Genomic DNA, 14,838 nt, shown 5'->3' on the forward strand with positions numbered 1-14,838 from the left:
TATAATGTGACGGTCAATCCCACTATTCGTTGGTAAAAGAGTAGCCCAAGAGTTGGCAGTGGGTGGTGATGACTAGCTGCCTTCCCTCTAGTTTTACACTGCTAAATTAGGGACGGCTAGCACAGATAGCCCTCGAGTAGTTTTATGCGAAATTCAAAAACAAACAAACAAACAAAATCAATTCAGTTAGCTCAGTGTTAGTGAAGTATTCCATAAACAATTAATTCATCTAAGATTGAATCTGTTTAGTATTAACCAATATATCGTTCTTGAAGTAAGAGTGGTTGTGATTTTTAACTATGCCACAACTATTATCATTTTGAAAAATCATTTTGATATAGTTTGTCCTCTACACAAATTATTTGGGAAAAGAAATACTTTTTATTGTTTGTTTGTTTTGAATTTCTCCCAAAGCAACACAAGGGCTATCTGCGCTCGCTGTCCCTACTTTAGTAGTGTTAGACTAGAGGGAAGGTAGCTAGTCATCACCACCCACTGTTGGCTACTCTTTAACCAACGAATAGTGGGACTGACCGTCACATTATAACGCCCTCATGGCTGAAAGGTTATGAGTCGAGTTACCTCGCCATGCCGAGACAAAATTTTATTGAACTGCTGGTTATAAACGAGTATTCAACAAGACGAAGAAATAATTAACAACAACTCCTGCAGTGGCAAACTCAGTTCTTGAAGATCTACCCATATTAGTTACAAATGTCAGTGATTTTGCAACGGAAACATTGTTATCAAAAGTAAACACAGAAACGACATTTGATTGCCATCCACAGTAAGGCAAAAAATGCTACAGAAAGGAGGTATGTATCATTCGGAGAGAGCTACTAAGCATTGTTGAACCCTAAATCATTTCCATCATTACCTATATGGACAAAACGTTTCACACTACACAGCTCATGGTGACAGATAGCAAGAGAGCTGTAAAAACTTCAAGGATATGAATTCACATTGTGCATTGCCCTGAATAAAGCAATATAAATGTTAATGCAATATGATGAATACCACGTGTTAATAAAGAATGTTAACACTATAAAAAGAAGGAAGAACAAAGTAGGAAAGACCACTAAGCTAAAGTGCAACACAGTGTGATCTAAAAATGTATTATCAAGATGGCTGATATGTGTATTAAAACATAAGTTAAAATAAGGGACAGAACAACTTTTCGACCTTCTTAGGTTATCTTCAAGCTAATAAAGAAAGTTGGCTAACAAACTAACTTCAATATTTAAAGTGCCTATGAAACTTCACTCAGATCATGAAGAAAACATTAAGCCAATCTTGTTTTCATATGCAAAAATATGTCAGATTCTTGCAATTAAAACTACCAAGAAAACAGTTCTTTATTTATCTTCTTATTGCATTGTGGCGAGATACAACAGTACACTTCAGACCAGTTACTGATTTATGTATATAAACATCAGAAAACATGGATGTAGGATTTCCACTGCTACTTATGAGTTCTTGAATGGCAACAGATGAAACTACAGACATCACACCATCATCACTGATATTTGGGGAAAAACATAATGTGGCATTGGATCTTTTGCACTCACATCAAGAAGAAACTCATTCAGTAGTCTTACACAGAATAAAAAAATGTGGAATACCAGCGATGTCATAGATGTCTTCAACTGAGAAAGACTTCAAGCAGCTAGTGATAAAACAAAAGTAAGTAACTATGACGTTAATACTGGTAAGATTGAATTCCACTGAGATGTCGTGGTATGTACCAAAAAAAAGACAATCTACAAAGTTAAGCAGGTCTAAGGAAGGGCCATATGTTGCACAAGAAGTACTTAATAGTATGGTTTATATAATCGAGAAGGATAGCTGGTCTAAACCAAAAGCCATTTACCATGATCATCTTAAGCAATACGTAGATGAGATCTGGATAATTTATCAGAAGAATGTGCCTTCAAAAAGTCAACCTACGAAAATCACAGGGTTCCTATCAAAACCATTACCAGAAGATCGTCAAGGATGGTGCTTCCACTAAATTGGCTCAACCACTTATCAAAGGAATTTTATTTTCACTGACAGGATAGCATATGATAATAAGGAACAAGAAGTTGTTTCACCTGCATACCATTTTTTTCGAGAAGAAACCATCCAAAAAGTTGGTGAATGAACATTTTAGTGTATTGTTTTATTTGCATATTAGGATTATTCAAGGGACTTCACAGTCCAGGAAAGGCAGTGATCTAAATTGTTTTCAAAGATGACACATAGTTAAAAATTGAAAATCCAACGTGTGGACAGTAACGAAATCCTGAAATTAAGCCTCAGGACTTGATATTTCAGCCCTACATATTACTTTTTTGTGCAAGAGTCCGTCAATGTTTGTTTTTTATTTATTAATTTCGTGCAAATCTTGGTTTGGTTTGCATTTTGCGCATATTTACACAAGGGCTTTCTGCATTACCGCCCCTAATTTAAAAATGACAGACTAAAGGGAAAACAGCTAGCCCATATCACCTACTGTCAACTCTTAGGTTATTTTTTATGAACGAAGAGTTGGATTAATTGTTACATCATAACGCCTCAGTGGCTGAAAGGCCAAGCGTATTCAGTGATGGGAATCGTATTCGAAATCTTTAGATTTCAAATAAATTACATTAATACTTAAGCTATTCTAGATCAGTCAGTCACGGATGTTATTTGCTGTTTCATAAGACTGTGGAAAATCATTTTCTAGTAATCCAGCTCTCTGCAATTTTCATAAAATTGGTTGAAGCTGGAGCCTTTCACATGACATGCAAGTACTCTATCAACTTAAATAAAGGATTAACCGCTAACAGTTGCTGGTGCAGTATATCCAAGTAAAATTGAATTAAAATATAATTGTTGCTGTTGTTCGTCATTAAGTGGAAAGTCGCAGAATGGGCTCTCTGTGCTCTGCCCACAACGGGTATCAAAACCTGGTTTCTAGCGGTAGAAGTCCGCAGACATACCTCTGTGCACTGGGGCGGACTAAAACATACTTATACTGCTCTAGTGAATTGTTTGGTCTTAAGTCCAGGAATTCTTTGTCTTTCTCATTTGGTGTATTTGCTGAATAATTTGTTAACAAAAGGGTTGTTGGACGAACTCTTCATATGTGAACAAACAGAAATCGAAAACGCTGGTGTAAAACATGAATGACTCTGTGACCACCATGTAATTATGCCACTATACATACTATAGCTCTGAATGTACTATGTGTATCTTTAACAAATTTAAAACGTTTTTAGAGCAGACTTATAAAGTGTAAAAGGAGTTGATTAGACGTGTTAATAAGTTTTATGTTACAGATGGTTAGTTAATTTCGTATTTCACGTTCAGAAAATCACACACAATCGTATTAGTGTGAACTGAACTTTTTTGCGATTAAATGAGCTTGGTTTCATTTTAAAGTTACGCGAGAAACCATTTGAGCTTTGTCCACCATGAGGAATCGAATCCCTGCTAATTAGCGATGGAAGTTCCTAAACTACTGAAGTCCCACAGGGGAACTATTTTAATTAACTAGGGTTTTGTTCAGATAATTTAGAAGGTTGTAATTTCTACATTGTAATGACATTTGTTAAACAATAATGTGATTATAAATAAAATATAAAAACAAAGCGATTAGCACTTATTCGAGAATCGAGGTTTTTTGCTTTCATACACTGTTGTTCATTATCCCTAATTCTTTCTCATGTACGAGGATATCATAAAAAATATTCATTCAGGTTTTAAATATTTACTTAAAAAAAGAAAAATATGTATCAGTTTATAGAACAGAATGTTTAGAAAGTACCGTAATATTTCTAGTTCCCTAAGTAAGATATAAATAGTTTAAATTTTGTTATATGATCAGCCAAGAATACGGAGCTTGCTCAGGAAGAAACAATGCAGACGATTATTCCAAAGGTGCCAAAAATCAATTAGCTGTCAACTCCTTTATAAGAAAATTTGCTCTTTCTGTTGATTGTAATCATGCTCAGTTAGTAATCGATCACGAAGGAGAGAGAAAGAAACTGGAGAGGTTTATCTAGTGGGTTTGACAACTTTATTATTATCTCAGCAAACAATGCTCGGCATGGCCAAGTGTGTTAAGGCGTTCGACTCCTAATCCGTGGGTCGCGGGTTCGAATACCGGTTGCACCAAACATACTCGCCCTTTCAGGCGTGGGGGCGTCATAATGTGACGGTCAATCCCGCTATTCATTGGTAAAAGAGTACCCCAAGAATTGGCGGTGGGTGGTGATGACTAGCTGCCTTCCCTCTAGTCTTATACTGCTAAATTAGGGACGGCTAGCGCAGATAGTCCTCGAGTAGCTTTGTGCGAAATTAAAAAAGAAACAAAACAAAAAAACCTTTCGATCTATTAAAATTATTTAAGCCTATTGCATTTATCATTGATTTTCTTTCCCTTTATGTCTTCAGTGAGTTAGATAGATTTAATTTTCCCTTTCTAGAAATATGCTGCCTATCTTGAATTAAAAATAATTACTTTAAAATATTTCTACATCTATCACGTCATACTTTTTATTTCATATAATAAAATAAAGATATGTATGTATCTCAATTTACTAATCATAAATCTTATTTCATGGTCTCCAGTTTGCTTTCTAAAAATCCGTAAATAAAATTTTATTATTTTTATTCTCAATTTCACTAGAATTTTTAATCGTTTCAAGCTGTTTTACATTTCGTTTGTGACATTTAACAGTGCAGTTAAAAAACAAGTTACAAATTTGCATAACAGGAGGGCCCGGCATGACCAGGTGGGTTACGGCGTTCAACTCGTAATCTGAGGGTCGCGGGTTCGAATGTCCATCGCACCAAACATGCTCGCCTTTTCAGCCATGGGGGCGTATAATGTAAAGGTCAATCCCACTATTCGTTGGTAAAAGAGTAGCCCAAGAGTTGGCAGTGGATGGTGATGACTAGCTGCCTTCCCTCTAGTCTTACACTGTTAAATTAGGGACGGCTAGCGCAAATAGCTCTCGAGTAGCTTTGCGTGAAATTAAAAAACAAACAAACAAACAAACAAAGCATAACAGGAATTATAAACAATCAAAAACATTTGAAATATGGAATTAAGGTAAATCTGATTTAACCTAAAGTAAAAAAACAAAATCTGAAGCATGAAAAAACAGAACATTTGTAGTAAGAATATCGTTCTTGGTCTTTCAGGTCAGTTAATTTGTATGAAATATTGTTGGAAAACTTTGCTAGATAAACACCAAAGCAATGGTGATAACTGAGGCCTTGTGTGTCGATTTATGAATCTAATGGTTTATGCTTTTCACGCAAAACTATTTACTGCACTTTGGAGTTCTGTGTGTTCAAAATTGACAGTAAAATGATGGCAATGAGTGCTGTTGCCATATTTTTAGACTGTCATTAGAAATATTTGATATAGATTTCACTTGTAGCTTTGCGCAAATTTTCAAGATAACTGATCAACAACTAATATCCAGACTTGACTAAAAACAAGCAATTATAAAAGAGAACTAGATTTTCTTAGTATTATAATATGATTATAAAGTTTATTAGAACCTTTCAGAATAGCAGGTCACCTACATCACGAGAAAAGTTCGATTTAACCTCGAGCATGCAGCTGAGTCAACTTGCTTGTGTTACGAGCTTTTACAATGTTACCATGTTTAACGAAATAACTTTATTATCAATATAAATATTAATAAACTTGGCATCAAACCAGAAACTATAATCCAGATATTTTTCTTGTCAAAATTTTATTTTCTTAATTTCAAAATTAAATATTAAAAAAAAATCCAGTCTTCACTTGTTTGTGCTCCGACTTCTTCTCGTCTGAACTTTATATTTTTAATAATAACTTTTTATAGCTTCCAACCAATTGAAACACAGACCATACGTAATTACAAGTTAAAGTATAATATTTAAGTATCCAACTTTTTTTATTTGCTGAGTTTGTTTTGAATTTTGCGCAAAGCTACTCGAGGGTTGGGCCCGGCATGGCCAAGCGTGTTGAGGCGTGCGACTCGTAATCTGAGGGTCGCGGGTTCGTATCCCGGTCGCGCCGAGTCTTACACTGGTAAATTAGGGACGACTAACACAGATAGCCCTCGAGTAGCTTTGTGCGAAATTCCAAAACAAACAAACAAATACTCGAGGGCTATCTGCGCTAGCCGTCCCTAATTTAGCAGTGTAAGACTAGAGGGAAGGCAGCTAGTCATCACCACCCACCGCCAACTCTTGGGGTACTTTTTTACCAACGAATAGTGGGATTGATTGTAACATTATAACGCTTCCACGGATGAAAGGGCAAGTATGTTTGGTGCGACCGGGATTTTAAACCCGTTACCCTCAGATTACGAGTCGAACGCTTTTACCCACCTGACCATTGCAGGCCGCCTTGACAGCTGTAATGGAAAATTTATAGAACTATAGAAAACCCAGGGTTTTAATTAATAAATAAATTAGGCAATTTAAAAGACTGATGACAAGAATTATGTTAAAATTGTGACCAGCCCTTAAAAAGATAATGACAACAAGATTATGTTTGAAAACTAAGGGAAGAGTGAACTTTTATATATTGATTTATCCTCTATTTTTTGCAAGAGAGGTTCTTAGCATGGCCAATATTTTCCCATAGATCAAAATAAAATGACTGTTTCGATCTAAATGTTATTAACTATCTTGCTGTCTATTAAAGGTACCACGAATTACACTTAACAGTTTTATTGTGTCTAAGTGTGAATAAAGATTGCTTCACTATTCTTAGCTTGTGTCCAGTCCCTATTATTGCTTCAAACTCATTCAGACTTGTTTTTGATTTTGGGAAACATTTTCTGGCAAGCTTTCTGTTGTTATGGGACAACATAAACTATTCCAAGACATTGAATGAAATAGATAGTGAATATAATATTTTAGATGGCTTATTTTTGTTTTGTTTTTAATTTCGCGCAAAGCTACACGAGGGCTATCTGCGCTGGCCGTCCCTAATATAACAGTGTAAGACTACTGAAAAGGCATCTAGTCAGCACCACCCACCGCCAACTCTTGGGCTACTCGTTTACTAACGAATAGTGGGATTGACCGTAACATTATAACGCCTCCACGGTTGAAATGGCGAAGATGTTTTGTGTGACGGGAATTCAAACCCGCGACCCTCGGATTACGAGTCGAGTGCTTTAACCATCTGGCCATGCCAGGCCCTAGATGGCTTGAATCGGTAGTGACAAGCTTATATCATCATCAGGAATATTTTTGTTGTTACTGCAAAATATTATTTGTCCACTAGCACAGTGGTATGTTTGCGGACTTATACTACTAGACATCGAGATTCAATACCCATGATGTGCAGAGCACAGACAGCCCTTCGTGCAGCTCTATAATAAACAACAACAAATATTATTTAAAAGCTCAAAATGTAGCAACTATAAAATTCTTAATAGTAATTTCTAGTTAAGTGCACAATGGGCTCTCTGCTCTGCTCATTACAGGTATCGAAAACTGGTTTCTAGTGATGTAAGTCAATAGACATATCCCTGTGGCACTGGAGGAGTGGTAATGAAAGTAAATTATTTGTGAAAATGAGACACATACAAGCTGCTATAAAAATATGGAATAAGTAAAAATGTGTAAACGTTTCTACAGAAATAGGAACAAAGTACAAAATGATTTTGAAAACACTTTACCTATTGTAATGGATTTACTGTTAAAATTTATTTAATAACTAGGTTTGTTTCAGTATTTTTTATGCATGTGATGCATATTGTTGGATGTGCATTGCTCAAGTTCGCCTTATATCTAACTTTGTAGAAGATTCTTGAGAGTAAGAGTCAATAATATTTGTTTTACAAAAATGATAGAGTGTTTTAGAATACTGTCGAACATTCAAGAATCTCGTCTCAAACTACATAAACCAAAGTGTCAAGAGGCAGCTGCAGTGAGTATGCTATCCTCGGAAGCTATAATTGTAATTAACGCTTAATAAACGGAAAATTACGGAAGTTGATTAGGAACTTTTATAAATTTCTACCGTTATAAGCCTTTTAACTTCAGTGAATTAATTTCGGACGTTAGTATTTATACGAAGACGTTAGACATTGTCTTTGGCGAAAACGTATGGGTGCTTCAAGCTAGCTAGCTGTCAAGGGAAGTTTACATGTGTATCAACAAATAATTAATCTGCTCTCCGTGAACGTCGATAACAGATTCAGTTTCAGACCAGATATAAGTCTTAGTATTTTTTGTGAGTTTGTAAAATTCTTGTATATAAACCATCATTTGTAATACCCATTAATATCAATTATATTATTATTTATTTTTTAAAGTATATTTGTGTTAAGAAAGAAAATTGCGCGTATCAATGTTGTTGGCAAATATCATAACTTTGGCAAAGATTGACATTCAATTAATCCTCAACTTAAAATTGAATTCCCCAGCTATTTGAAATTGTAAAATGTTAACATACATAAGATAAATACATCGGAGACACGTCCAAGATAAATTATAATACGTACAAATATCTAACGCTATTTATATAAGAGAAAAAAATTCTGTAAGAAATAAAGTATTCTAATGGGTCAGCGATAAGTTTACTGACTTAAAATAGAAAAATTCGGGGTTCGATTCCATACAATGGACAAAGCAGATACGCTGAAACACAACTGAAGCGAAATAAACATGCCGTCTTTTCAGTAAGCGTTTTCATGATGCTAAGCAAAAAGCTACATAATGGGCTGTTTGTTTTCTGCCTACAATGAGTGTTGAAAACCTGTTTCTAGCGTTGTAATTTCGCAGAGATGCAACTATGCCACTGAAAGGCTGTCAGTGAGTATTTTTAATTACTGATAAAATATTTGAAGTAAATATTGTTAATTTACCTGGTGGGTAATAAGAGCAACTTTTCTATAGCCCTAAAGGCATGAACACGAGGCTTTCCAAGATGGCTGAAGACAGCGATCTCATGCGGAATGACGACGATTTATGTATAGAAGATGGTGAAGACTTAGTTGTTGAAAATGGTTTCGGAGAAGAGCCAAGTTTCAGTGATCCAGAGGATTATATTGATGACATTACTGATGACGGTATGTGGATAATATTTTATATTTGCCTCAAGAGACGTTATTATGAAAAGTGTAACATATTGATCATTTGATGCAAAGGTTCAATTAAATTATCAATATCAATTAACGCCATTTGTATCCATAATGACGTGTAAACATAGTATCAAATGGTGATGTTTATGAAATAAGTTTATAAAGTTACAGGTATAGTTATAATTTTTTTTTAATTACAATCTGGACATATACATAAGATTAAACAATTTGAATAAACAAATATAAGTCAAGAAAACTAGCCCTTCACAAAAACATTACTACCATGTAAAATACTGTTTCGAAACGGCTACCCCATGCACTTTATGGATAAAATAACCTTTTTTTTTTCTCAACTAAATTGTTGTTTAACAACGTAAGACATCCAATGTATCTAAAGTTCCTTTGTGCATTAGCTCACAATGCATCTATGGAGAAAAAGCTCCTTTATAACGAAACAGTTTAAAATATATATATATATATTAATGCTTACTATCTTTAAATTGACCTGAAAGTCATTATGAAACTGAATTTCAGATTCAAAAAATGTTTTATGCTACAAAGACCATTTGCTAACTGCCCCTTGTTCACATCTCATGTGCAGAGACTGTGAGGCCTTCTGTATTAATAAAACTAAAAGTCTACTTAAAGTACAAACATTTGAGAATATCTATAAAAACTGGAATGCAAGTTACAAACCCTCTCAACTCAGCTTTCTAGCAGCACAATACATTAACAAAACATCCTCTCAACAGCTGAACGTGATACTGAACTACTTCCAAGAGAAACACTATACATAAAACTCTCCTTCCATCCCTAAATAATACACAGTTGTGCCATGTTTTTATTTTTTTGACTTATAGTTGTTTATTTTTGTGTATGTATTTCTGTTATAGTTATAAATTTTTTAATCTTTATTTAATTTCCAGTTATACTACATTGTGTTAAGCAAACAAGTTTTGAACAGTTAGTGAGTTATAGTAAAGGCCATTTTTATTCAAGGCTGTATTTTTTACACTTACTTGTACTCATTCAATAAACCAAACACCTTGTTAAAAAAATAAAACTGTCTTAACTGGAGCATAGTATTTGATCTCATTCCAGAGGTCAATGACCTTTAAACTGGAGTAATTTGTACTGGTATATTAACTTAAATAATCCCCTTATAGTGAGATATAATATCTAAGAAGTTTATTCTGGAAAAAAAAAGAAGTTTTAACTATATTTGTGTAGCATTTGTTTCTTTTTATTGCAATTTTTGTCTTTCTGAAGGTCATTAAACTTTGACATGTTGTAGCTGAACCTAAAGATCATCTTTTTAGAAATCTTAATAGACCAAACACAGCAGAATGTACAAATTTCAATTCTATAACAATTGAAGATTATTGCAATTTTATATCTTGTCAAAAGTTACTGTATTTTTCAGTGTGTCAGATGCACCTTTGTATAGGATGCACCCCTATTTTCAAGGCTATTTTCAGGTGAAAAAGTATTTTTCACAGTTATCACTTATTTATTTGTTCAACATCAGCATAATATTTTATTATTCTTAAGAATACTTCAGAAGTAGTCCTGAATAAAATATGGTTGTTTCATACATTTACATCAAAACATTGTTCATTCATTATGAAAACTTTCAAAATATTCTTTTGCATCACTGAAAACAAGTTCTGAAAGTTCACTCTCACTTTTCCTCAAATATCATCATCTTTGGTGCCATTATGGCAACTGCTCATATTTTGAACTCATCTTAGCTGCCAGTATACAGTTTTGTGCTCACAATTACTATCAATTTCCAAATTTATAGTACAGTGTCTAATTTAAGTTAGAAAATAAAAAGTTCCCCAAATGGAACACTGTTTTATGATCATTTTCTATAAAAACCCATTTTCTTTAGTCTATGAGAGAAAGAAAACAAGTCGAGGGAAGTGTAAAGATTGATCATTCTAGTTTCTAGTCCTTGCTGCTGTACAAAGTACATTATGCCTGGGGAGGCATAAAATTTTTTACCTTCAGTATGTAGGATGCAGGGGTGTTTTGAGTCTCCTTTTTGTGGGGAGATAGAGTGTTTTGAATATCGAAAAATTTTGTAACTTGTAAAATGTCGTCAGTCTTTTGATTTGAAGTTGTTGACTTCATCACCTGATTAAAAGACAGAGCTTTAACATTCTTAAATGTTTGATAACAGTATATCTAAAAGTAATGATTTTAATTTTGTTTCTTCTTTTTATATTTTCTGTCATCTAGTAGAAAAAAGTGTTTATAAGAAAATCAGCCTAAAAAAATCTGATTATGAAATTTGAGATATTGAATGAATGAAAAAGAAAGTTTTATAGATTATTTTAAATTTCTCTTGCTTAGATTTGCCATCTGTAAAGGAAATTTATTTTGAACCTTTTATATTTGTGTCTGGCAGTGACTATTCCAGTAAATAGGGGTCAATATCCTTTCTTTAAAAAAACAACAACACAATTGTACACAGTATTCAAAGTTAGGCATAACCACTGGTTGGTTTCCATGACAAAATAACTGTTTTGGTTTATAATCAACATGAATATGTATATATGTTATATATTTCTTTTTAATTTTTCCTTTGGTGAAATTGAAAGGAGAATCTGTGATGTGAAGGCCTTATGTTTTCTTTGTATGTCTGTACCCTCTGCTGGGATCTGTAGTTTTGCCTATTGAAGGCTCATCAGCATAGCTTGGGCTGGAAAATCAAAGAAATACAGTTAGGCCTCTTATAATTATATTATAAGATTACAGTATTAATGGTTTGTTTTTTTTAATCATTTTCTTTTACCAATAAAGCAACCTAAATTAATTTAGGTATTTGAGTAATGACAATTTATGTTACTTTATTGATGATTGTAAGGGATTTAAAAACCCCAATAATGTTTTGATCAACATGTCTAAGTACATTTGAAAATTAGTGGTTTAAATGCTGAAATACTTTTTTTTTGTCATTGTGTTTCAAAATGTGTCTTTTTTTGGGAGTTTTATTGAAATATGTAATTATCATTTGTTTCTGATAAGATACTTCCCCCTCTCACAAGATTAGATTATCCCATTCTGTGCTTCCTTCTATATGCAAAGTTTTTATAATGTATGCCACTAGCCTTCCACCACCACCTCTAAGTGGAATCAAAGATTTCAATATGTTTTTCATATCCAGTGATAGGAGAAAACAACTATTACGATACATTTGACTCTCTGTCATTACTGAACAGTCTGTTCTCATTGGCAGTGCTCGAATTCAGATGTCTTTCTTTTTGTTCCTTATTCCTCAAAGTGGTTTACATTACTTTGTTTCAAGAATTTTTATTACACTGAACAATTTTGCTTGTTTGTTTGGCATCAACAGTGGTAAGTCTACGAATTTACAATGCTAAAATTCGGTGGGCTCAGCAGATAGCCCAATGTGGTTTTGTTCTAAGAAAAACATTGTTTGGCATCAAGCATGAATTCCAAAGTAAATGTTATCAGTTTGGGTACAACTTATTTATCTGACACCATAATTTAGGCCACAGGTACAGGGTACCTGTTGGAGGATTTATCGATCTTTATCCACAGGTCTTCTGCTGTTGTCCTCCTTCCTTATGAGCTTTTCAAGTCTGGCCAGGCTGATAAAGATTTGGATCATTTGTTCCTTCTTTCCCCCAGAATTCATCATGCCTTTTCAAACCCTGCCTGAGGATTCTGTTAGGTCCTTGTCAGCTTTCTTGGGTTTTAGTTCTCATGTATGTGATGTTTTGTCTGTTTCTTCTATCTTATTTCTTTGTATACTTAGTTTTCCCCTTCCTGTCATAGGTAAGGGGAACATTCAAGTGTCTAATAGTAATTTACTGACATAACTTTTTATTCCTAAAACATCACTTAAAAAGACATCTAAATGGGAAAATGTTAATTAAGGTCAGTGATCTTTGATAATTTGTACATCCCTTTCTCTTAAATGATTCTGTCTACCAACCTGATAGGTTTTCTCCATCTCTTGATATTTGGGTTCATGATTAACATTTTGCATTTTAGTTATGCTGGCTTTGGAATAGTCTGTCCTCTGTTGTCATAGAAGAAACTGTCTGTGTATAGATCATCAAATATTGGGCTCAGTTCTGCCTGTTTGGAGGGTGAGATTCGAATCTCCCATTCATCTAACAGTGTCCAGTATTCCCTTTTTTGTCTTACCCAGACCACTTTGTGGTACCTCTCCTTGATCCATCTCCTGTCTGAGGCTCTTCATAAAAACTGAAAAGTTCTCTGGGGATGTCTTCTCCCTCCTCACTCCCATGCAGGCCTTCCTGTTGTTTTTGGCTCTGTCTCTACAAATGTGGTTTATTTGTTATTGGGGCCTTTTTTAAGGGATGTTCAGAGTTACTGTATGTTTTTTGTATAAAAATCCTTCTCCAGTCATATTGCAGATTGATTCAGCCTATGGGGAAAGGTTAAAAGAACAGCAGAGGACTTAAGTAAAACCAATTTTAATTTAATAGTCACTGTTCCAAACAGGTTAAGATTAAAATTATTAGTGTTGTTATATATTCTATATTTCATACTTACCCTACCATGACACTTGTATATTTTATTGAAGAAATTAAGCCACTAAACACAGCCCTTATTCTTCATCATAATGGTCTGCTCTAGTGCATGGAGGGAGCTGTTACAGAGCTTTAGGGAAGTATTTTTCTCAACTGCACCCTTATATTGTAACTTCATTTTGTAATACGACACCTTTGAAGCTTAAATGTACAAGCCTAGTAATATATGATTACAAAAACTGAAGAATATTCTTGTGAATTACTTTATCGTGTAACTCTGGTATGGAATTTTATAATCTTAAATGTGTTTTCTAAAAATATTTATCCACTTTAACTTACAGAGGTGAATTTTCAACTGCACAAATTTTTTTACAGGTACATAATTTGTTATTTGTACACTAGGAAAACCTGAATTGTTAACTGTAATATTTTGATGATGTGTACATGTGTGTTTTGTTTTTAATACAACTTTTGTTGACGTAATGGGTATTATACAAATCAACAATTGAATTTTTCATGTGTATAACATTTAATGTGTGACTACTATCCAAATATTATCAAAAGGTTATGTTAATAAGAAACAAAAATCTGATATAGTTTGAATACCATCTCTCAAACCTTCAAATGTTTGGAACTATTTTCAAATTCCTGTCTAGCAAATAATCCTTTAAACACAGCCATAGAATGCTTTATGTAATGCTATAGTATTTTCTTATTTTGAATAATTCATTCACTTCATGATATCATAACTGGTAAAACATTCATACAAATAATTGTACTTAAAATTCTACACAGTGTTTTAAAAAAAACTTCCTAAACATTTAATATGCATTTTAATTATTCTAAGTTTATGGCATTGTGGTCAGAGCATTTTATTTGTGTGTAAAATGTCTCTCATTATCTGCAGTAACAAATGATTGTGAATTTGAATATTTTTCTAAAAACTTCCTTGGTCAACAAATGGCAGTGATAAATAATTATATGAACACTAAACATATAGGAGAAGGTCTAGTGACAAATGATTTTCACTGTTTAAAATTCCTATAACTCCATAGATATTTACACCACTATTTAGTGATTAGTCTCATGGTATAAGGATTTTGAAGTGACTGTGAAGTAGCACATGTAGCAGAGTCACAGTCTCATGCCACTTTACAAGTATGATGTGGTCATTTTCTGTTACATTTTACTGTGTAACTTAAAATGTTAGTCATAGCTAGATGAATAAAATGAGA

The 14,838-nt window shown here is 33.7% G+C and overlaps 1 protein-coding gene across 1 annotated transcript in view; it reads left to right on the plus strand.

Moving 5' to 3' along the window:
• The first annotated feature begins 8,621 nt into the window (after positions 1–8,621).
• Positions 8,622–14,838, plus strand: part of eIF3b (eukaryotic translation initiation factor 3 subunit b) — a 47,414-nt gene continuing 41,197 nt past the window's right edge. The window contains exons 1-2 of the mRNA XM_076510510.1: positions 8,622–8,802; positions 8,887–9,059. Coding sequence (XP_076366625.1) covers positions 8,783–8,802; positions 8,887–9,059 — 193 coding nt within the window. The 5' untranslated portion in view covers positions 8,622–8,782. The remainder of the gene's footprint in view (positions 8,803–8,886; positions 9,060–14,838) is intronic.

This window comes from Tachypleus tridentatus, chromosome 7 (assembly GCF_004210375.1).
Source record: "Tachypleus tridentatus isolate NWPU-2018 chromosome 7, ASM421037v1, whole genome shotgun sequence".
Taxonomy (NCBI): domain Eukaryota; kingdom Metazoa; phylum Arthropoda; class Merostomata; order Xiphosura; family Limulidae; genus Tachypleus; species Tachypleus tridentatus.